Genomic DNA, 24,956 nt, shown 5'->3' with positions numbered 1-24,956 from the left:
GTTTTCGTTTTTAACACGTGGTTTAATACAAAATATACATATTCCAAATTTTAGTCCATTCTACTTTTGCTCCCCAGTGAAAAAGAAAAAATAATTTCCAAAATCGTACAATATGCAAACGTTGGCAACAAATGTTTTACATGGAAACGTGGCGTGTTTATTTAAAGAGTTTGTCATGTGTACAGCGATCATAATGAAGAGGGCACATTAAAAGCACATTAAAACCCACGATCCAGGCACCATACATATTTAATTAGGAGAAGGAAAACGTTTGTCGCCTCCCTTTTATCTGGACAGTCTTCGGAGAAAGTACCAGATAAATCGCGTTGATTTTAATGCCTTGAAGAAGCCAGTTTACAACGTAAACAAACTTTATGGAAAATAAGCTAGAAAAGCAGAGCGTTTCGCTCAAACACGTTGTAAGTGACATTAGGTGAAATGTTCTTTAAAACTTGGCCGAAGGGAAGCTGCTGTCTTATCGCACTCAGAACTGCGTCGTTCATCATTATGATGTAAGAATCCAGATTCAACAGGGAGCTCCAGTATCAACACTGCAAACTGACCTGCAATTGCAAACCAGCTTTCCTCGAACTAGTCTGATGCACTTCTTTTCGGCACAGAAGCAGTGCGGTCCTCGGATGCAAACGACTTTCAAACTACTTTAATTTACATTTCTTAAAACATACATATAATACAATTATTTTCATATTCAAAGAAAGGGGGGGGAAACCGGTAGGAGCAGAGCAACCAATTCAAAGCGAAAACCAAAGAATGCTTCATCTCTCAAATGATATAACACCGTGTTTCACTTTCCTGACTCTGTTTGTCATTTATGCTTGCGGAGCACGCCAGATCTGTGGTGGTTTTCTCTGCCGAGACGACCAGCGATGCTGCACTCAAGGTAACAGTACCTCGGAGGTAAGATGCTGCAAGATGCCCTCTCACACGTTCTTTGACAACATTGGCTGGGTAACGAGGAAGTTGTCTGGGATACTGATCCTCTTGCTCCTCTTTGCCATGGGCTACTTCATCCAGAGGATTATTTGCCCCAGACCGCGGAGGCATCACGAAAGACAAGAGGATGATCCCTCGTTGCTGAACGGGCACACTACGGCGTCGCAGGATTCCCTGATAGACCGCTTCCCCGAGTACAGTATCGGGGAATTCACGTCTCCCGTCCTACAACTTCCGGCATACGACGAGGTAAAATACCTACCAACTTACGAAGAAACAATGCAAGTCGACAGAGACCGATCCGATGACCATTTACTAAATTCGGCAGAGTCGGTATCTGCAGGGCGAAGAGACGAGAGACCGGATGATACCCGTGTTACCAGGACTTCCTGGAACTCCGTTTAGCTGGACGTTGTGTATTAGCTGGACGTTGTGTTGCGATACGTGGAACATTAATTTTAAGCTTTTAAAACGAAATGAGCAATGCCACAATATATGCTAGTCTGCTGGAATAAATTGCTCCGCCAGCTCGGGTCAATACTATGCATTTTAAAGAAAGGCTGACAATCGTTTTTTTTTTTATCGGTTTGCACATGCAAAGGGAAAAATAGTATTAAACTGTTAAACGAGCCCCAGCATAGGTTGGGGATTATCTTAATTTATAATTTAAATCAAGCCTTTACACGAAAGGGTGGTGTTATTAAGCCGCATACATGTCATGATTCATCAGAATTTCAGAAAGTTTCTCACGTGCTTCATATGTTGTGTTAACTGGCAGGTCTAACAAGCAACATGATTTCCTAACATGCATGTCAGAAATGAACTTCTTTTCTCCTAGCGTGTGCGAGCCCTTTTGACAATTGACTGAAGTCGACCGTCTTGCTGTTTTGTGGCGTAGAGAGTCGTATGGCTGTATTTGAAAAGTGAGGGGAGGTTTCCGAGCGAATTTTTCTTAATCACGACGACCTTACGGAACCCGAACGAAGAAATCGTTTGAAAGGTGTTTCTTGTATTGGGGGTAACGTTTTGTAACATCACTATATATTGGCAAATAATTTTCAGTCACTTAACATACTCAGCAAATCTATGAATACTGCAGCCCCCCCTGAGAGCTCCGTGAAATTATTAGCCGATTGTGAACATTGTTTCTAAGACACTTAAGAGTTAATCTCAGGCAACAGAAAGGGGGTAGTATCCGTGAACACAATACATTGTTACAGGTACAGTACTACAACACCCAGCAATCTGCCTTATTTTGGAGTACGTCTACTGCATGTATCACCAGAAATGTGGTGACCTTAGTATGCTAAGAACAAGAATTGTTTCAGAGGAAATGAAACACGCAGGTGCCTTTTACATTTAGTTAACAGTTCGAATTTGGCAAAGCAACCTTACTTTTTTACGGTTTTGTCCACTCTGGTTGGGAGTGGCTTGCAACACACACCTTATAACTGAACCAAAGCGTACTGTATGTATGGGACAGGCAGGAAAAAGCAATTACAAGCAGCAAAAACGTACTGTACAACAAGTACACCAAGTCAGATTTCATATTTATTTCTAGAACGTGACGTATATTAAATTATTTTATGCTGGATATACTAAACATGCTATTATAATAAAATAATTGTATTTACTGTAACAGCCAAGAACAATGACAATAATATTTTGTGTATTAAACATTAGAACATGACTTTGATCAATGAGGAAGGCCATACCTTTGTTACCTTGGAAAATACATTTAAGAAAACTATTTCAATGAGTGGTCAATAATACTCATATCAGAATGCACATTTGTGCACAAATGAAGAAAATTAAGGGCCAAGTGACCAGTGTGCTATTATCAGATAGCTGTAACAAACATCAGGATCTTCCTGAACAACTCTCACACTGTATTATCTTATGTCTTAACACATAAAATCTAATTATAAAGTAAAAGGTAAATGTAACACAGGAAAAACTGAAAGCTACTAATATGCTTTCCTGAGAAAAGTGGAGTGAAACAAAATAACACTGTAGCTATATTATATGATAGTTCCAAACTCAAAATAAGACAAAGACTTCTTGTTTTTTTTCTCAAATTCTGTGATGTAGCATATTCTTTTGTGATGTAATGAGCTTTCTCTGACTTTTATCATTAATATTTAATCTGATCTACTGAATGGGTGCAAGCTTTTCCAGTTTGATTAACTGTAAACATCTGTTAGCTGGGGCTGATTAGTGGGTTCATTGAGGCCTGCTCCTCTTGTGTGTCCATGTCAAACACGTGTTCTTTCAAGACCTCTTCTCTCCCCAACAAATATGCAGATGACAAGAACACTAGTATTTCAGTTTAATTTAAATGTACGTATCTCTCTGTTATCTATTTCTAATATGCATGGGCTAAGCTAGAGGCAAAAACTTACAAAAATATTTGAAGATGAAATGGATCTTATCCCGTTATATGAGCAATCCTTAACACATATGTTTAACACCGTTTTTTGAGTCATCCTAAAGAAACACTTTATCCTTGTAAAATGTATTGGCCATCTAAAACGGCACTTGCTGAAATAGTACTTTGACAAAAAAAAAAGTACTAAAATATGCGCTGTCCACTTCACTTTTCCATTAGAAGCAGCTGTTTATTATCAAGTGTAAAAAAATGTAATTTATGTGTTCTTCAGAATGGCTTTTACTCTCTTTCATAATGCAGCTGAAACCTGAGCTTAATTTTTTGTGGTGGTCTATTGCAAATGCTCCCATTTGGAGAAATACGACGGAAGCTGTCTTGATAGACACCGTTCTAATGTAACACCAGCTAACCACTCTTCCTCCCCCCAACACTACTTTAAAACGTGTTTTTAATGCTTTTTTTGCTTCTAAACAGACACCAGTGACAAAGAACAACCCCAAAAGCATTGGTTTCATGTCAACATCAATAAAGCATCACACTCTCCTCAAAACCTAAAGCCTTCTGGTTTCTCAGGGACCCTTTTATGTCGATTCCCTCAACATGAAACTCCTAAATAATAAGCAAGATGGTTGAAAAAAGACCCGCAATGGAATGCAGTAGAGGGCATTGATCACTGGATTCCTATGACCTTGAAGATCAGCAAATGAGTTAAACGATCCGAACATAAGTATGAAGAGACTACTGTACTGCATGTTGCAATATTTAGGAATTTCAGAGAGGCACAAATTCCCACTTTATTCTCGGTCAACAGATCCCAAAAGGAAAAAAGGGAAGACTTCAGTTTCTCTTTATTAATTATTGATTTATTAATGCAATCAAACAATTTTATGGTTTATATCAAGGGGTCAATTGCTTTACATACACATTTTTCTGTATTAAGATATCAATAAGATAAATATTAAAAGAAGATGTTTATCATTATTTACACACCAGAAATATTCATATTATATAACATATATTACACAACAAATCGTACAGTGTTTTTTAAACTAAGTACACATGTGAGCACAAAGCAGCCTCTAAATCCCCACTGACAAGGAATGTCCAAGCATATCAAGGGTGAAGGATGAAGGGATTCAGTAGTCTACCGATGGGAGGACATGCTGCTTCTCACTGCAGAAGAGCTAGCTGCTTTTTCTCGTTCTTTGGCTATTTCCATATCAATTTTGGCTTCTATTTTTTCCCAATCAACCTCCACCTGCAGAAAATAAACAGCCATTTTCCCTCTTTAAATACATTTTATCTACTTATATGCATATACAATAATGTGAAATTTTAGTGTCAGGATCATGTTGGTTCAAGATGTAAGCATTCTTGGTTATTCTGTCTTGCTGATCACAAATTAAAGGCTAGCATGAGTTAAGGTAACATCAAAAGCAGCAGGATGTAGCTTGATAACCACTGGAAAGGACTGCATTTCTCATGCAATAACTATTAGTCAAATAACACACTACATATTACAGGATATTCTTCTTCTTGATCAAAAGTCTTTATTGAGTGGTTTTTCAGACCTTGTATTATCTCTAATTGTGGACTACCTGCTGTTAATTTAGGTATGCATGTCTAGAATTATTGCTACTTCGGTGCTATGAAATGTTGCCTATATGTTTATATTTTACAAATTCATCCTTCTCAAAATGAAAATACTTACTCCTTCTGAATACTGCAAAAATCTTTTGTTGGTTTCTTTTTTGGCAAAATCTTCCAAATATTTCTGCCTGTAAGCTAGAACAGTGTCAACATGTGTCTTATATTTTACAGCCAGTTCCAGAGCCCTGGGAAAGGAAACGATTTTTGAGTCAGAAGTACAAACACTTCGAAACACACACACAACACTTGTATGCCTCATTTTGTCTAGATAAAGGGTTTGTTTCACTTCCAGTCCACCTGCGCCGTTGGACGGAAATACATTTTGACCAGATACTATATAATTTATAACCTATTTCCTCCTCTTACAAATTTCCACTTGTGGGAACTCATCAGTGCTAATAAAAATAATGAAGTGGATGATCATAGCAACTGAACATGATCAATTATTTTAACTGGATTATTTCCAGGGCAGAGTGGAAGCCACAAATAACCCTTTATGCAAGCATAATAAAGGCCATAAGAGGGAGAATCTGAGCCAGTGGAAGGTACATACAGTACACGTTTTTAATAAACTAAATCTATATAAGAAATTTGTCACAAGTTGCTATTACGTACCTGTCCCAGTTGTACAGGTTGATATGAACCTGAATTGCTTGGTATATCAATCCAGCTTGAAGAAGAATCCCCTCTGCTTCTTGTACATTTCCACTGAAGAGCATCATGTAAGCCAATGAAGATTCTTTAGATGGCAGCTCTTTTATGGAATTGATATACTGGACTTTATCAATCTGATTAATTAAAAAAAATAGATTATGTGTAGTATCTGATGATTCTTGATCTTTTTTGTCATAAAATGCAGAGAATTCTGTGAAACTGTAAGAAGCAATCAAGTTTAAAACCTGCTTATTGCATTAGGATGAAGATTTCAGGTAAATATTGCAATCAAAATTCCAAAGGGATTTAGTGTTCATTGAAGAGAAAGTGAGGAAACCAGTTGTGTGAGTTTTTTTTTATTTGCTTATTAACATAAATGTATTCCACGTGGGACCTGCCAAAGGCTTTCTAGAAGATTTCATTCATCCCTTCCCTTCAAATATGGAGATTAATGTGAAATGTACTACCACAAAAAAAAACACATCATCTGCATTTTTTAAATTATTTTTTTAAACTAATTTTCTCCTGAAATGCCGAAGAACACAATTACTCAAACTCACTTTTTGTCACATCCTTGATATCCTCGGTATCATGTTTTAAGGAATTTCTTTATTCACGGTCCCAGAAAATGTTACTGCACCTAATAAAGCTTTGGTGCCGAATTCAGGGCCTTGGAAGCCCTGCATTCTTTATTGGTTTCCCACCACATGTTAAAAATGTTGTGTAATTAAAGCTCATAACCTAGTCTATTATCTTATTAGATGCCTGACATAATGTACAAATCAGACAGCTTTCCACAACCAGACAGGCAATGCTAGTGTTTATCACGACTATTCTAAAAATGTACTTCTTAAAACATTACAAAATAGTTATACTAAGCAAAGGTAGAAAAGAGCATATTGCACCCTTACCTCACCAATAGCTGCATATGCAATCTCTGCTGTAGTCAGCTCTTTACTTGCAATTGCCATTGCAGCAAGACAGGCCCATAATGTTTGATCCTGTTCAAGAAAAAGCAGCAAAACATAAAAACTTAAGAACGGACTATGTGTAATGCATTTGATAGTTAGATCCTTACCGATCCAGGGATCTCATCCAGGTATTTTTGAAGAAAACCAGGATACTGGCTTCAATAACATGCCTGAATAACCTGTTCCACACTCCCACATCCCTGTATGTGAAGAACTGCCTCCTGTTCTCAGTTTTAACTGCACTAGAAGGATGTCATATGTCAAAAACTCAGACTACTGTACATTGGATTTTAAAAACTCGCAAACACTCATAATGGAGATCATTGTGGGTGTCTGCATTGAGTCTAGGGCGGGATTAAATTTAATATGTTGCTTCCTTCAACATCTTGTTTTCTCAATGTGAAATCCATAGGACTTTGTTTGTGACCCAGTGGAAAGTTGGCATAGTGCCTCTGTTTGGCTTACATTCTGCCAAACACAACAATAACAGAGTATTTCTAAACAAAAATTAGCAACACAGACTATGGAAAAATAAAATCTGCAACAGGCTATACTTTTAATTTAAGTGTTGAAATATGTTTACAAAATTATACAAACATTTGTAAAATGTATCTATCAGAACATACATATTAATTGTCTTAAAAGTGCTATAATGTTTTCAACAGCGAGGACAAATCATAAGCCTGTACAAATGTCCTTCAGTAACTACTACTACATAAAATCTACTTACACTGCACATCCAAGCCATTAAGCAATGCCCAAGAAATAGAGATAAAGTTGACATTTTGGTCAAATAAACACTCCTAAAAACATTATTAAAGGGACAAGACCGTCATTACTCTGGCGTCTCTGTCAGATGGGGGTCTATTATTCCGTCTGCTTGTTGTAGTTTGAAATTATTAGTGTCTCACTTAAGGGCAGACAGTGCCCCAAATTAGAAGCAATGGTGCTCTAACATGCAAAAAACAGCTGGAGCATCTTGGAAACTTAATTCCTTATTCACAAAACAAATTATGATTGAAGAAGTGAGGGATATTTATGTTTAACAGTGATTTAATTAAGCACTGACTTTCACAAAAGACCAAAAAAAAAAAGAAATCCTATGAATCCATAGTTTCCAAGCTATTAGCAAAACTACTGTATTTAAAAAGCAAACAAGTATCTATTTAGATGTTACCAGTACAGATAGTGTAAGCATGTAACCACCTCTGGCACACTGTAAAAAGTAACATTTTTCAGCATTTAGTCACAGTACAGTTGTTTACATTTTCCAGTAATCACTGACAGATTTTTGCAATAAAAATGTGACTCCTGAATGTTTGACAAAGCTGTAGCATGACACACTCTAGAACCAGCCTGGTCACTTTTGCATAGCCACTATTTTCACCCATCTGAAAAAGAATAAAAACACTTACCAGAAAAAGTGGGGTAGGGGGAGAGCATTTACAAAAACTGGTGACAGATGTAAATTTCATAACAACCTTTCACTGACTGGATACAAGGCGTCACCTTGAAAACTGAACTTTTCCAGCTCCATTTCAAATCCTAGTAAATGCTGTTAAGTGTTTAACCCCAATCTTAGCAACATCCAGAGTATGAAAGATGATTTGTCTTAGACTCATCTGTAGAACTGCTCTATTGAAATTACATTTTATCTAATTATATTCATATTATTGTGCACATTGGAAGAAACAAAGACTGAAGGCCTCTCTTCTTATCTCCAGAGGCAATGAGACGTCCAGTAAATTACATAAAGGAACTCATCTTAAGGGGACAATTCACAATACCCACACCAAAGACTTGTGTTTTGAAAGTAAATATGTAAAGAGGTACTAATTCTGGGAAATTCTGTAGTGTTAGAATATGAATAAAACCTGTCTAAATTTATACATTAAACACACAGCTCTGCAAACAAATTGAAATCAAGCTTACAGGTATACTGTAAAACTGTTGCTTTACTCCATAGCACAAACTGTAGGGAATTAATTGAATTTAAAGTCTCAGACCATTTAATTCTAAGAAGTAATGTTTACATTGAATAAGATATTTAACATCTATGTAAATAGTAGCTTTATTTAAAAAAAAAAACTGTGCACTGTACTGAATAACACTGAGATACTGAGTATATACCAACTGAGTATGTTGTGAACCATTATTTCCAGGCTAAAATAATTCCCTTTGCTATTAAATTGTCTGGACAGATATTTAGAAAAAGCTGGAATCATTGTTGTACATAATGACTCATGCATTTTTGCACTGAAGAATTTGGTATTGCTGGAGAAATAATGTAATAAATTGGAAGCTAGTAAAAATAAAACACAAACATACCGGAAATGTATTTAATGAGAGGAACCGAATGAGAGTTTCTACAGGGTAAGAATAACTCACCTCAGAAGGAAAAGCCTATGGCAGAGTGAAGTGGAAAAGAAAGGAGACTTAGTGATGTAAAGAATATTCAGGAAAAAGTATCATGAAATCACATTAAAATATTGTGAATTACATCTTACTCAAATATGGCAGGAAATTAACATAAGTTCTCAAATGTATATCCCCTGTGTGGATAAAACTGAGTATGTTTTTTTTAAACTGCTTTTTTATTAATTTTATTGTATTTGATATATTTATACGCCTTATGCCACTCTAGTATCCAACAAATTAATCTGCAAAGTTTTTGTGGTCAAGTTCAGCAACTATGTAATTCAGAGTTAAGTTACAGCTGTTTCTTTAGAAACTAAAAGACGTTTAGCTAGCAATGTGCAAGCAATTTACTTCCTAATTACACAATTAATTTAAAATCATTACCTACAAGTGGTCTGACTGATTTTTGTTAAATATATGGTGTGCTCTGCTAAATTCACTGAGCCTTAGTTTTGGTATTTGGAAAATGGTTCATAATTAATTTGCCTTGCATCTTTTCCCAGAAAGACTGCATTTATTTCTTTATTCACCTCATAGGTTCACCTTTAGATAATATATGTAAAAATTTCAAAAATAGTTTAATGTCCTTATTACAATTCCCTTTTTGATGATGAAGCAGGTCTTGAAAAAAATCTACAAGATGCAGGTATAAAAGTACTATATATATACTGTACTAAGGAAAGCAGATACAGTACCTGTAACAGTATAAAAACTATCTTTGCCACCACACTTACAAAGTTTCAGAACTTTACAGAATGACATACAGACTTGGGAAACTAAGAGGAATAAAAACATTAATGTTGTTGCAAACCTCATATATCAGCATTTATGTCACAATTACTAAAGGTATTTTAAGTGCATGAATGTTGTGTCACGGCACAGCAAAATGGGATGATGAAAGATAGACACATAACACTGTTCAACAGTGCATGTACTATACATGCAAAAACCTGTACATGGATACGACAGGCTTTATAACCGAGAAGCACAATAAAATCAAACAAAAAAGATATTTGTCTTTTAGACTCTACAGATCCACACAAATAACTTTAGGTAATGTACAGTATTGTGTTTATCTTCCCTGAATTCTTCATACCTCAATATTTTTTCACTTCACCCCATACCTTGTGTGCATTTTATAACATTGTAAACATTACATTTCCTCCTTTTCTCACCAGACTAGTATAACACTATTTCAGCTCTGTATAAAAAAAATAAATATCCAAGCAAAGGTGGACTTAATGGGAGTTAATTCTGAATTTGAATTACCTTTGCAAAGCGACAGAGCCTGAGAGCATCATCCCAGCGCGAAGCAGTGACGTACTCATGGAGGATTGCAGGGTAAGGAGATACACAGCTGTACACCAAGGAGCCATCGGCTCTTCTGATTGCAACTTGATTGCCCACATAGTTTAAAACTTGTGGATTTCTGCTGAATTCACTGTACAGATGGAAGAACAAGTTCAAGAAGGTAATGATTAAACAATTACATTTTTAAAGAATTATTTAAACTGGGATTTACATAACCAATGTTATATTAGTAAGTAATGTAATAAAATATAGTTTAAGTCTATATTAACTATGTTAACTCCATATTTTTGATTTTGAGCAGGATTAACCAAACTTCATTTGTTTTAATCAGTCAAAGATTAGCTCCTCTGATTACAAATTCACTGAAGATATAAACTCTTCAAATTTCCTTAAGTAGTAACACTATGACATAATTTCTACAGGAAGCTATAATTTTTCATCACCTCTCTTCCAAGAGTAACACATGTGCTATGTGATACAGCTTGTTACGGTACATGTGTGACAAAGTGTACATGATTTTCTTTGGTAAAAGAGAAGTCCTTATTTATTTATGGATCGTACTTTTTGCAAGTTAAACTGATTTTAATTTAACACTGCAAAACACTTCAAAAATCACATCTGGTAACTGTTCGTACATTTTGCAAAATGTCATATTCCATGTGGTCATGCAGTTTTAAAAATGATCATTCGGCTCTGACATATTATTTGAAACAAAGGAGTTTTACTATATGCAATAGCCACATTGTATGTCAGAGAACTGGAGAAAGAGGAGTTCTATAGACAGTATAGGCATTATTCATGTTTCCATAAAAAGCTGCTTAAAAAACAAAGTACAAATGGATATGTTTTGCTACCTCTGATAACAGATGGCTAGAAGGAGAACAGCAGAGAAAAAATGTTTTCAAAATAAAACTTTTCTCAAAGGTTCACTTTATTCAGAGCTAAGACATCTTTGAGGTACAGTACCTTGCATCTTTCATACACATTGTTTTTGGCAGAAGATCCTTGTCCACAAACTCAGTGTTAGGGTAACACCAAACAGTGAAATGATTATCTTGAATCCCACACAGAATATTTGCAGTGTCATTCCAAGCCATAGAATGTACCATGGTGCCTAGTTGATAATAAAAAGTAAATAGAAAACAGAACATATGCTAAACTTCCCAAGTTTTTCCAAGCATCACTTATTTTTGTATTTGTATATATAATTTTATATATATTTAAATTTAGGGAAGCTATGTTTAACACAATTCCTGTAAAGTCTAGAGTGTATTGGTTTTTGTTTCAATGTGAGCAGTCAATTTAACAACCTAATTATTTTCTTACATATATACACTATAGAGATCTTATTTAAGGTATTTTACAGTTAATAAAATAAAACATAAAAAATACTTCAGTAGTGGTATAGTATAGTTAATTTAAAGTTAAAATGATTAGAACACCTCAGGGAGAGTTTAGACATATTGCAATCATATCAATCAATCAAACAGATGAATTAACTGAGAGTTCAGAAGACACTAGGTCCACCAGAAACTGACCCCCCAGTTTAGACTGTTGTTATACAAGTTTATTCTGCAGCTATGTCTTGATTCCAGGTAGGTTCCAGTGCAGTGTAATTCAAATCTTCTAAACTCATTTATGTTCAACAACTGTCATCTGCTGTAGTTTTTACATTTTTCCATTAAAATGATGAATACACGTTAAATTACAAATGTACTAAGATTAAATTTCATCTTACCAATTTTATTAATCGGTGGCTCCCTTCCAAATCTTCTGACACAGGTCAGATACAAGTCTCGATTCTTATCAATTAGAGCAATCTTTCTCTCGTTTGGTATTCCACACTGGTCCAAAGCAACTTCCATTACCTCCATCTGCAGTCATAAAAGAAACTACTGCTACTTTCCTACTAAATAACCAAATTTGAAAATTGAAACCTTTAATAAAACAATTTATCTAAAAACCCTGCATATGGTACTTCTTTCTATTCCTTTTAAAAGCAGCTTATTTTTTGAGTTAATGATATCAAAGCAAGAATATGCTTCACATGTCATTTTATGTACAGTAATGACTGACACTATCTTGAAATATATTTAACCTCCAATTTATGTTTTTTAATTATTATGTTTTTGTCCCCCACTATCTTTAGTCAATTAAGAGAACAGTTACACAATTGCTTAACTGAAGAAAATATTCAGTAACAAAATGTTAGGATTTTTGATAACTGCACATTCTCCTGAAGATGCACATAAAGAGTTAAATGATATGTGTGTTTTTTGCTTGGCATATGATATATTCATCCCCATAATGACTCTCATTACTTACTTTTATACTATGATTTAAGCTACTCTCAGTCAGTAAACACTTCTGATTACGAAACAGCTACTGCCTATTTCCCTTGGTAATACAAGTTGACACTCAGCTGAAGAAATGTGTCTGCAGTAGGCAGGCAGTGGTGTTCAATATTTCTCTTTGTCTGATTTGCCAGCTTAAGAGCCTGTTAATGTCAGAGTTTCATTCCTTAACTACACAAGCCGAGACAGCAGGCAGGCTGCAAACAAAGTATGGAGTCAGGTTACAGAAAGGCATAAGTGCAGCAGAACAGCTTTGGGTTTATTTACACAAAACCCCATGAAACAAAAATAGTACACACATTTTAGGTTTAGACTATTAGCTATGCTGACTTAAAGTAATAGAAGGACTGATTCTAAAGTCACTATAAGGTTCATATTAAAGAAAGGCATCATTATCATATTATGTGTAGATTAACTGCTGACAGTTTTAAAACACGCATTAACATTAGTCTAAAAGTTTCAAGAAGACTTGACAGATGAGATTAACAGATAATTTCACAGCTATTACATGAGCCCCTTTTAAATTCCCCAGTGAGAAAGTCAAACTTTGCTACAATTTCATTCTTTCTTCTAAATTGTCAATAAGCTGGGAAAATGTGAGTGAAATGATGCCATGAATTATACAACTAACAACTAAAGGGATCCTGTAAAAAAATGCTGGAAATATATAAATTATACTTTCTATGTCACAAGTCAAGAGACAAGTCTATAACATTAAGGAATTATGTTTTTTGTAACAATTTCTTACATTTTGGTTTTAGAATGCCTACTGTATATACAATAACAAGAAAAATAGTCACACATACAGTAGATGCTATTATAGATACCTACGTAGTAATATATGGTAAAATACTTCTGTGAACAGGTGAACACTGTACCCTTTAGATTTAAAAGCAGGGCTGAAAACATACACATTAACATTTATATATACTGCAAAGGAACCAGTAATAGGTTCATTCCATGCTGAAAAGAGAAGAAAGAAAACACAACGTTTTGGCTGTGGAGCCTTCTTCTCCACAGCCGAAACGTTGTGTTTTCTCTCTTCTCTTTTCAGCATGGAATGAACCTATCAGTTATTCCTTTGCAGCTGTACGCATACTGACGCAGTTACCCACCTGAACTACTACATTCATATATACTGTATATGTTTCCTTTTAAAAGGACACGGTGACTTTAAAATCAGAAATATAAAGCTTGGATTAGTAGCCAAGGTTGGCCATGTAGTAACTTAAGTTCAGCAGTTCAGTTCAATTTAACACAACAGTAGAAATGACACTGCAAGAACATAATCTTAAATTTGTTTGAAAATCATTTTTAAGCTGTATCTAATTTTACATTCCTAAATAAATAAGAAACAGAAGTAAAGACTTAAGGTCTGTTTTTCATTAAATTCTGATTTAAAAAAGGGTTTTTGGTGGCATCTTTGACTGCATTCAATCTGTACTTCATTGTACAGCATTTTATTACCATTTTTTGCATCTCCTTTACCATCACATAACAATTCAACAATAAAAATCATATTACTTTGACTAAATAACAGGATAATGCTTTTGATTCATTAACCATTTCTTTTTTTTTTTCCAATAAACTGCAATGCAATGCAATACAACACTTACACAAAACAAGGAAACCAATGTTCAGTGTGATGACATAATCACCTTCTCAATTAAATATGTTAGCCTGAGAAGAAGTGGACTTGCACTAATATGAAATGCACAATGGAAAACGAGGAAAATGCTGTCTGCCTGTGTTACTGCACGGTTTTTAGAGAACATGCATAGAAAAATAAATTATAAATAAATTGTCCAAACGAAACTTTTTGAAAACATTTTTTTTTGTTAAATTCTAGCCAAAATTCTGTCATGACACCCCTAAGCCTATTTGAGGGCAAGGATAAATTAATATCACGTAGGTGGATGTGAGACGTGAACAGAGCCAGCTGGCTTTGCACAACGCTGGAGCTGTGGAGTGCTGACATAGGATAAGACGCTGACAAACAGTAACACAGATCCTGGCTCCGCTGGCTACTCCTTTCTTGAAATCCCATTCCGGGGCAAAATGATAAGTTAACTACGCCATTAAAAAGTAAAGCACTTTTCACAAACTCAGCAGTTATTAAACACTGCAGGCATGAACCACCTTATTGACCAAAAGAAGCTAAGCCACATCCCATTCCTGTGCTCCTGAAGCATCATACCTTGTGCACCAGGGGCTTGCCGTCTCCAAGAGGCTTTCCAGACAGAGCATCAATCAGAAAGATAACTAGTCACATAAAGAAAACGGTTATTATTTAAAAACAGACTTACTGTAATGTTTACTGTCTGGTAAAAAGGCATTGTTTAAAACATTATTTCCAAAAAACATAAAAAAATACATGAAATAATGAAAAACAGAGGGCCTAATAACGAAAAACAGTCACCTAAGTAATGTCCAGTAAAGAAAAAAGATAAAATGAGGTTTTCTTAGAGTAGGTATTAAAGTTATGATTTTTCATTTGGGCAAATTGCCAGGCCAATTTTTTAAGCAAGTAGTGGGCAGCTTTCCTTGAGAGAAAGTTTATATTTTACCTTTCTCATCAGCTTTATCTCTTATTGCGATGGTGTCATTACTAAGAGAGACAGTCTGCGCATTCAGGATGTCAGTCCTCATTCCAGGGAACTTCGGAGCAGAAATCAGACGTCCTTCATATGAAAACAAATAGATACCTGCTCCATCCACAAGTAGAAAGTGTCTGGAAATTAAAAGTAGATGATTTTAAAGTTCCAGAGTAATGCATTTTATTACTTAAAACCATTGTTCAGTTGAATAGACAAGATTTCTATACCAACCATGCCCCGTTTTTCACTGGTAATCACATTTTAACGGAAAAATTAGATGCAATGCAGGAAATGTACAGTAAATTGATAAAGAAGACTACTGTACATATACGTTTTGAAACAAAATTGAGACATTCTTTTAAAATAATCTTATTATGCCAAAGAGTGATATGATGCCATGGCTTGTAACTTTAAGTTGATTACCTACCTGTAACACAGTAAAATTGTTAAAGGTTGTTACACATTGTTAAAGATGACCAACAACTATCACTTTTCCACATGCAATCAGACTTCAATATAAATATCAGCTATATTACTGGCTGAGTCACAAACTTCTATGTTGTCAGTGCTCAAGGTTTCATTAAAAGTGTCACTCTGGATTCATGTATAAGTATATAGAAGCTAGCACAAAATGCTGTTTTACCTCTCTGCTTGCAGGATCAGGCTAACAGTTCCTTCTTTAAGATCAAAAATCAACGGTGTGTTCCAATTCTTTGCACTGCAGTAGAGAGTTTTGTAATGTTGCAAATTACATCACTGGATTCAAAAGAAGCGATCACAATAAAATGGAGAACTCTTGCAAAACAACAAATAAATCATTTTTACAAATCACAAAGCTTCACTAATGCTGGTCTCTGAAGTGGTATTTTAAAAACTTAAAAAGCAATACATGTAAGCTTTTAATATTAATGCACTTTATTGCTTTATTGGATGTCGGCCTATGAAGTGATACTGAACATGCTTCCCATATGATCTAAAAGTGATGATTGTTTTAATACTTGACCTGTACACGTAGCATTGTAGAGACGTTGTGACTACTAGATGCCCAAACGACAGGGAAGCCTTTATCACTCTGTCCCGGAACTCTAAAACATCCACTGCGTCATTCTGTACATTCCTCACCTGAACAGGAACAATTCTGTTACATGTGCATTTATAAAATTAGTTTACAGAACCTACTTTTTCAAATGTATTTTTTTAACATGGGTTAACTTGGGTTGTGATTCCCTTTTGGTCATGTAATTGGATTTTTAGATCCTAACTTTTTTTTGAAGAAAGACAATACCAGTAACACTAAACAGTACAGGGAGAGCTTGAGAACTATAGCAGTACCGCTCTGGCTGTAGAGCATCATGTATTATTAATTTGCCCAACAGTGCTGTTTAATGTTATTTTCACTCTTACCAAATTGAAATGAGCTTTTTAACTCATAACTACAGTAAAAGAAAAATTAACTCTTGAAAAGCTCTCTACTTTATCTACTCAAAATAAATTAACTGGTATGTAAAAGGATATACTGCATAGTGTTATATCTTAACAACAGAAATGAGAAAATGATGCACACTTTGTATTGTTTGCATGCTTTATAGATGCCAAATTTTATGGCTGTTTAAGCTCGTTGTAGCTTGGTTACTTAAGGTTTTAAAATCAGTTTCCAGGTGTTGTGCAATGTTTGGCTTATTTAAGAAGCAGAAAATTATGCATTTTGAGGGCAGTTTGGTGCCTCTTTCCTTTTCTTTAAGGTTCAATTTGTCAAGTCACTGAACTCTTTTACTGCCAAATGTATTTACATTATAATCAAATCCTGTCCTGAAGACTGGGTAATAAAGTGTTTAACTTTAATAATTAGCAGAAATCCATGCAGCTGACCATATATATATACTGTATATATATTCTATAAACCACATTAATGCTTTTATGTTAGTAGATTTTAGTTTATTTTTAATTAAACATGGAATGCAAATTCGTACTTATTTAATATATTTACACATTTAAATATATTATGACAACTATGAGTCAACTATAGGTGTAAATATATACTGATATAAAGTTTTATATTTAGTTATTTCTTATTATTTAATTAGCTACCATTTTGCAGGTAAAGGTGTATTTTAACGTTGTGAAGCCTCTGCAAGATTAAACTGTGTGTAAAACAAGAATAAAACCTGCAACCACAAAGCAATAAATTTAGCTGCCCAAATCACAAACCATTGACAGATGTGCAGAAGAAATCTAGCTCAGCTAAAAATAAATGAGTTAAGACACTGGTTTGTTTAGTTTGTGCAAACAGTATTCTGTAAAATGTCTCAGCTGACCTTGTACTCAAGCTTACACCATGTAAACTGTACCTTGTGGTTTTTCTAATTTAAACATGTAGTGTGGCTGAAGCCTGCAGACAAGTAGGCTATTGTCATGTAGGTACAGTAGGAGTCTTATAACATAATGTATAGCTAGAAGTGCTGATGTCTTGGGAATTTTCTACCTTTAAATAGACCATTACTAAACAGCTACTACATTTAACTCAAGGTAACTCGCTTCCATTGAGTGTTAAATATATATATTAAGACTTGCATTTTGCTTTTTAAGGTGCAGTTTTCAGATATTAATATGTAAATTCCATCACTCTTCACAATTATTTTAAAGAAACTAAATAAAAATAATCTACAGTTCTTGAATGACTGACAATGTATCAACAGTAACTCACAGACCAAGTAAACCAAAGACCGGTACAATATAAAGACCTCCTTTAAGAGTAAAACAGAATCTAAAATACAAAATACTGTATGGGCACTAGGCAATTTTCTAAAAATCTGAATGCTTTGGCCTTGTTATGTACAATTCTTTCAAAAATTACAAAAAATGTAAAGTGAGGAGTCCTATTAAAATGCCAAGCCTCATAAAAGACAAATCTCTCCTGAAATAAAGAGTAATGGTACAGAGTCCAGTTTGAGAATCTGAATAGCAAGGAATCTGGCAAAACAAGCCAGTGGGACAAGAACCTACTGAGAAAAGGACATGTACATAAAAAGTACTAAGCAAATAGCAAATTTGGTTTGAACTCTGTACTTTAATTTTTTTGTCTTTTTCTTCTGTAACTTGAGGGTGACCGAAACATACCAATCCTGTTGTGCATCATACTCTTATTAAATGTTTAGGGTTTAAAGAGCTACTTTAGTAACATATAATATCCTTTAATTATCAGAATACTATGTTATATTTATTAATGTTAATTAGTATTCATGTAGCAATTGCAAAGGCAGATCATAATTTTACAGCATATATTTCTATGCATTAATAACATTTGATATAGTACAGAAGCTGCACAGTATATGAAGTTATACATGTCTATATTTAATAAAACACATAAGAATTTCAACACTTTCCTAGTATTAGAATGGATGTCATATTGTTTACAATTACATTACTAAAGAATGTCATCTAAAATAATGAATGCAAAAATGAAGAGGCAATATCTTTGAAAAAAAAAACAAGAAAACAAACTTCTGACATAATGCTGACCTGCATTGAGCTTTTACACGTGACATAAATATTATAATACCGTAAAGCTCTTAAAGATTTGTACCTGCATAGTTCTTCTTTTTGTGAGTATTATCTCAAAGTTTTTCCATGACCATCTCTGCTCAATAACATGAGCAAAAATCACGTGCCCATTCCCACAGGCACCAGCAACCTGAGTCCCATCCACTGACCAGGCAATATTGAAAATGCTTCCAGTGTTTGGCTTTTCCAATGCGTATGACCACTAAAAAAAGGACAAGGAAAAAATATAGTTTGGTTCACTTTTCCAAATATTTACATTGTTAATAAAAAATAATAAGCTGTGATATTTCATGCAGAGTTCAGCAGACTGGGCATCAGATCTTTGCCAACTAACATTTGATGCAATTGATTTGCCAGAATGCTATCGTGACTGATTGTAGAGAGCTTGCCAAACCTGAATTTAGTAGCTTAAGATTTGTTCTGTTACACTATTGTATTCCAGTTTAAGAGAATCATATGGATTTTTCAAAATAGAAGACAGAGCCAGATGTTTATTACCAGGCTTTTAGAGATTTGTAGGCACCAGAAAAACAAGTAATGGCAACATGTCCTTTTAATATTAACTGAAGCAGTTGAATCAAAAAGCAAAGTTTCTGTTGTTATCCTTAAAGTTCCTAAACACTTTTTTATTATATAACACTTAAAGTCCTTCTCGACAAAACTACTGACAAAACCCCACCCCTTTTGAGCCACAACCACAATGGCTATTTGTTGTTTATAAAGTTTTACCTTTCTTAGTCTTGGAGTTAAAAATGTTTTTTCTTTGAGATATTTGTGTAATTATATGCTGCTGCTGAGAAGGACTGTACTTAAGATTGAGAATGAATCTTATTTAATGTACATATGACAAAAATACAATTCACAATTAAAAATAATCTTTTTAATCCCATAGGGTAAAGGGAGATTAAGGATTAGTCACAAAAGCGAATCTAAAGTGGGCCCTACCCCCTGCTGCAAAATCTCCTCAGCAGACTGATTCACTATATTCACCATGTCTAATTAAGCCAGCAACTTCAACCAGAAAAATTACCTAATTCACTGACAGTAATATTGCCTTGCACCCTTGCACAAAGGGCTATTGTATTTTTACAGCGTGTCCTAGCAATCAATAGTCATCTTTGACCCCTATAATGGGCAAACTCAATGCTTCCAAACTGAGAGGCGGGATAACTGGGGGAACAAATGGAGCTCCTTAAGGCTGGTATGCAATACGCTCTGAGGGAACGAAACAATCACTTTCTGTTGTCTGCATTACAGCATTCCACCACGTGTTCTCTCACCACAAATACAACTGACATCTATCTGATGACCCCTGACCCGTGGAATCAGCGCTTTTATAAGTGCAGGTGGCGAGCAGTTAGTAAGCTGTCTAAAAGATTGCCAGTTTAACTATATTGCTGCCGCAGAAGGAATTTTACAATATGCACAAAAGCAAATCAAAATAATACAAAGAATTTTAAAAAAAAATCCTCACAAAAATCCATCACTTTCCACAACATTTGTGGGTGTATCTAAATCAGAATTCATTTCACACACACAAAATCTGCTGAAATCAAAGTCGTTGTCTGAGTCTTGTTTTCCTTCCAGGTTGTCTGGCAAGCAAATGATTACATAATTACTGCCTAATTAAATAGCAAAGAGTTAAGACATTTCATAGTATTAACATTTCAAAATTTACATATATCATTTATATGCAAATTGAACTATTATTACTTCTTCATGGGCTCGTTTCCTTCAGATTCCACTTTCAAAAAAAGTTTATATTCTTCATGTACCCTAGTTTTCAAAATTAATACTTACCAGAATTTATTTCCTCATTACAGTACTATAACTAATAATGTGATGTCCACTTACTGAAAAAAAGTTTCTTGCAGATTTATAACCATTTTTCTTTTACTTTTTTCCACACTTCCAAAAAAATCAGCAATAGAAATAACTTTTTTGCACTCATTGAAAAGATAAACAGTCAAGCCTGTATAACCCCGACCTAAACCTTTGATGTGTACTTTAATACACCTTTTTCAAAACATTGCACAACTATACTTGGATGAGTTCCACTGTTTTAAAACGTACACATTTGAAATAATAATACTTTGTCTATTCTTCTGAAAACATTCAACCCAAGTCTATTTTAAACCTCTCAAGAGACTTGAATGTCTCAGAATAAGCTATCTGCCTAAACGTAAATGTATACACCAGATTCTAATGAACCTCGACACATGATCCTAGGCTAAGAAACAGTTTTGGAATAGTGCTTACCTAATGTTTTTAACATATTTAGCTATCTGATTCCTTTTGCAGTATATGCAGGAACCTGAAAATCCCAGGCCTTTCTACACACTTGTCAGAAATGTCAGAAAATAAAAACCATGGAATATTTTGAGGATATCTTATGGCTTGTAGCAGGCTACATTGTTTATCCCATGAGAAACAAAGACCACAAAACTGAATACTCTCAAGGCACGAGTTATGAAAAGTCTTCTTCATGAGTCAGATTAGTGTAGTATCTCCAAAGTGACCTCTAGGTTTGTCTTTTATTCATATCCCATAAATAAAATTTAAATGGCTTGTTCAGACTACTGTTGTATGTTAAATTATGAAAAAAGCTTAAAGGCAATCATCAGATGTAGGCCAACTTTTAAAGAAAAAAAATGACAAGTGGATAATTCTATCATTTTCACTATAAGGATTCTAAAATTATCATTATATGGATGTGCACAAATATCAATACACAGGCACTAAGAATATTTACCAAAAGAATATTTGCACGTTATTAAGTGGCCAATGAAAAACATTGCTTTTACACAGTAACTCCAAGAACTGACTAATGACGAGGCTGATAAAATAATATAAGAAGAGACAAAGAGATTACATATATTATAAAAACAGATGAACTTATCCACATAATCAATACAACTTTAAGAATTTCCCTCGTGTCACAGGAATGCAGAGCAAAAACTACACTGTTAGGAAGGTTTAATACAATAAAATGAGGGGTTATGATTAAGGAAACTGAGAAGGGCAGGGTGGTGAGGCCGTTAATACTGCTGCCTCACAGCTTTTGGTTTCTGAACTCAGTTCTAAAATGGGAAGTCTTCTGTGTGGAGTTAACATGCTCCCCCCATGCTTATGCAAGTATTTTTTATCTGCTCAGATTTCTTCCCATCTTCCAAAGACAGGCAGGCTCACTGGTGCCTCTGTGCGTGTGAGTACACTGTCCCTGTGTCTGCTGGACTAGGTGCTGGCTCACCACAACTCTCCATAGGATGAAGTGACTCTACATAATATGATGATGTAAACTCACACTGAACATTTTGCATTTCTTGGCTACTTTACAAAACACTGTATAATTTGCAGTACACCCCCACCTTTTTTAATTGAACAAATCAGAAGTGAATATATACACTACACTGTTACTGGCAGCAAAACAAAACCGTTTGCGCTATAAGGTAAAATAGTTATGACTTTTACATTTAACAATAACCTTGTCAGCAAAAAAAGTAAACACAAAGTATATTTGGGGGAATCTTTAAACAGATTTACTGATGACAGTTTTATAGGAAACAAAAGGAATGATCTTGGATTTTATCCAACTGCTTTGTATTTTCATTTAATAGCATATGGGAAGATTTAAATCAAAGTGGAGAATACCATTTTACCTGCCACCTTAAGTTAATATGGGCTAATTTCTAACTAACATTACGATAGCCTGAAGAAATAAACCATTTGCAATATTTATACATGTTGATTGTGGAATTTTACAATCACATTGTAGAGTCCTCTGCCAGGGTGACAGAGAGGAACTTAAAATTATAACCGTCAAGCTGTTCAAGAACTTTGGCCATTTACTTCTAAGTAATGCATAGATGTTTAAATAAAAAATGGTGCTATATAAGTTTCTGAATTCCATATTAAAATATTTGTGTGGACAAAAATCTAAATAAGTAAAATGGGATTCTGTCTATCCCAATATTAAATAATAGTAGTCCTAATAGCATATATAATAGTATTTGAACATTAACTTTAATATTTCTGTTATATTTAATAGTTTTTATTTAATTTAATATTTCATATTATCTTATACTAAAAAGATCTTCTCAGAAAATACATTTTTGGTTGTAGTTCAGGGAAAGGTCTTATGTACAGCAACAGAAAACTGGTGCAGTACCCAAACGTCCCACTAAGAAAGTAAAATCTATTACAAAGAAACCTTCTGTACATAATAGCGTTTAATGCATCAAGGAACTTGTACCTAAGTGTTAATATTGCACCCTAACATTTTAGTTTCCATTTTTTAGAAAATGGAAATTTAATTTAATTTACCTCTTTTGGATTAGAAACATACCATGTCATTTATCCTTTCATCTCAAATAAATACATTTAAACAGTAATAACGTAAATCAATTCATTTTTAAACTATTTAACAAAGTCATTAAATTTAACAAGTAATTGTTAATATTTCTCTTATTCTGGAATCTGCTACTGTCAGTATCAAATTTAAATAAAGTAAAAACAAAAAAAGAAAATGCTGTTTGATTTATACATGTATCACAAGAAAATAAGAAATACCTGTAATATCACCAATCTTATGTTTGTCAAAGAAAACAATAATGCAAATAATAGCTAGTATGGAATTTTAGTCACAGAAATATGTAGCTGAACAATGTGATTACAAAATGTACCTTTCTTTTGATATGGTTAATGCTCATTTTAAAAGCATGTGATTGACACTGCACTTATAGGCTTAGTACTGACAGTATTTTCATAGCTCTTATATCTCATATGTAGCACAGACTGTACACGCACATGACTTGTTCTGAAAATGAAGAGAACATGTTCTGGAAACGTAAACATTTAAACTATAGAGAACAACTTGATGTACACTAAAATTTAATTATAAATAATAAGGAATAAATAACATAGGACTCAATATTTTAAATGAGTATAGTTTGTGGTCATAGATTTTAAGGTTTTATGATCTGGAACAGTTATTGCCTTCAGCTCAAAGTATACTAGTGATGTAATATAAAGGTCTTATTTTGGTTACAACTCTTACATATAGCACTCGTTGATATAACCAGGCATAACACAAAACTGCAGGGCACAGTTAAAATATCCCTCATACCGTCAGCTTTAGCTAGCTTTCTATGAACTATCATACCTTCTCAATTTCTGCACAATGGTTTGCTACTTAGGGGGAATTGGCAGGTATTCCAGGTTTTGCATTATTCAGAAATCATAAAAATGGAAGAGCAACTAAAATGACTTCAAATCCCATCACCATGAATGAGTTAAAACCAAGAGAACGTTTAAAAGAATATTTAAAGTGAAACCATACCAAGCTGATCAGAGGTCAAACCTTAGGCTGAAGAAAACAAAACAAAATGGCTAATTTGTTGCATGTCAAGAGATCTCCTTACAGTCTGTTTTCCTGTTCACACTCTTTAAAAACGTTTTACATTTCAACACAAAGTCTTACAAGCACATAAAACGTAAGCTTCAGTTACCACTCAATAGTCCAAAAATATTATAGTAGCTTTTGTCTTTACACATGTTGTATATAAGACAGTGACACCACATGAGGTGGTATATTTCCTAGGACTTCTTTAAACAGGAAAGGTCTAGGGAAATAAACACACTAAGTCAGCAATTAAGTTTAAAACAGTAATTTACAATACAAGATAAAACATCCACACCCAGAAAGCAAGCAAGTTCTTCTTTATTTTTAAATGAACTTCCCCAGGTTGCTCTCTAATTCTGGCCAGCAAGTCACATCCAAAGCACAAAACCAAGTGAATTTAATCATCTGCTCTGCCACTCACTCTCTCGCTCTTTTTCAGCTCTGTCCAGTCTCTCTTGCTTTCGCTGGAGATCTAGTGAAGATCTGCTCCTTGTAAAGCATTAGGCATGTCCTTATTAAGTTCTGACCTGACTAACTTCTGTATAAACTACTGTAGGATGGTCTGGCCAGATGGTGGAGGCCAGCCAGTCACACTTTTCTCCAGTGTATGGCATATGTGAGGTGATCCCATCGATTGGTCTCGGGTTAGGATTAAAAAACTGGATATTGCAAAACCTCAACATTGTTTTCTTGAAG

The 24,956-nt window shown here is 34.4% G+C and overlaps 2 protein-coding genes across 2 annotated transcripts in view; one reads left to right on the top strand and one right to left on the bottom strand.

Moving 5' to 3' along the window:
• The first annotated feature begins 361 nt into the window (after nt 1-361).
• On the top strand, nt 362-1,512 carry LOC102690897 (uncharacterized membrane protein C3orf80 homolog). Its single transcript, XM_015360969.2, has one exon. It carries the CDS (start codon nt 772-774, stop codon nt 1,357-1,359), a length of 588 nt encoding a protein of 195 aa, XP_015216455.2. The 5' UTR covers nt 362-771; the 3' UTR covers nt 1,360-1,512.
• A 2,686-nt stretch (nt 1,513-4,198) lies between these two features.
• Nucleotides 4,199-24,956, bottom strand: part of ift80 (intraflagellar transport 80 homolog (Chlamydomonas)) — a 56,013-nt gene continuing 35,255 nt past the window's right edge. The window contains exons 10-21 of the mRNA XM_069197442.1: nt 18,882-19,061; nt 16,302-16,420; nt 15,942-16,016; nt 15,269-15,432; nt 14,899-14,963; nt 12,086-12,221; nt 11,314-11,461; nt 10,306-10,477; nt 6,559-6,648; nt 5,609-5,781; nt 5,055-5,178; nt 4,199-4,601 (exon numbers count right to left, since the gene is read on the bottom strand). Of these exons, the coding sequence (XP_069053543.1) occupies nt 4,488-4,601; nt 5,055-5,178; nt 5,609-5,781; nt 6,559-6,648; nt 10,306-10,477; nt 11,314-11,461; nt 12,086-12,221; nt 14,899-14,963; nt 15,269-15,432; nt 15,942-16,016; nt 16,302-16,420; nt 18,882-19,061 (1,560 nt within the window). The 3' untranslated portion in view covers nt 4,199-4,487. The remainder of the gene's footprint in view (nt 4,602-5,054; nt 5,179-5,608; nt 5,782-6,558; nt 6,649-10,305; nt 10,478-11,313; nt 11,462-12,085; nt 12,222-14,898; nt 14,964-15,268; nt 15,433-15,941; nt 16,017-16,301; nt 16,421-18,881; nt 19,062-24,956) is intronic.

The sequence above is a fragment of the Lepisosteus oculatus genome, chromosome 13 (genome assembly GCF_040954835.1).
Source record: "Lepisosteus oculatus isolate fLepOcu1 chromosome 13, fLepOcu1.hap2, whole genome shotgun sequence".
NCBI classification, from domain to species: Eukaryota; Metazoa; Chordata; class Actinopteri; order Semionotiformes; family Lepisosteidae; genus Lepisosteus; species Lepisosteus oculatus.
This window is presented reverse-complemented; position numbering and strand designations above follow the sequence as displayed.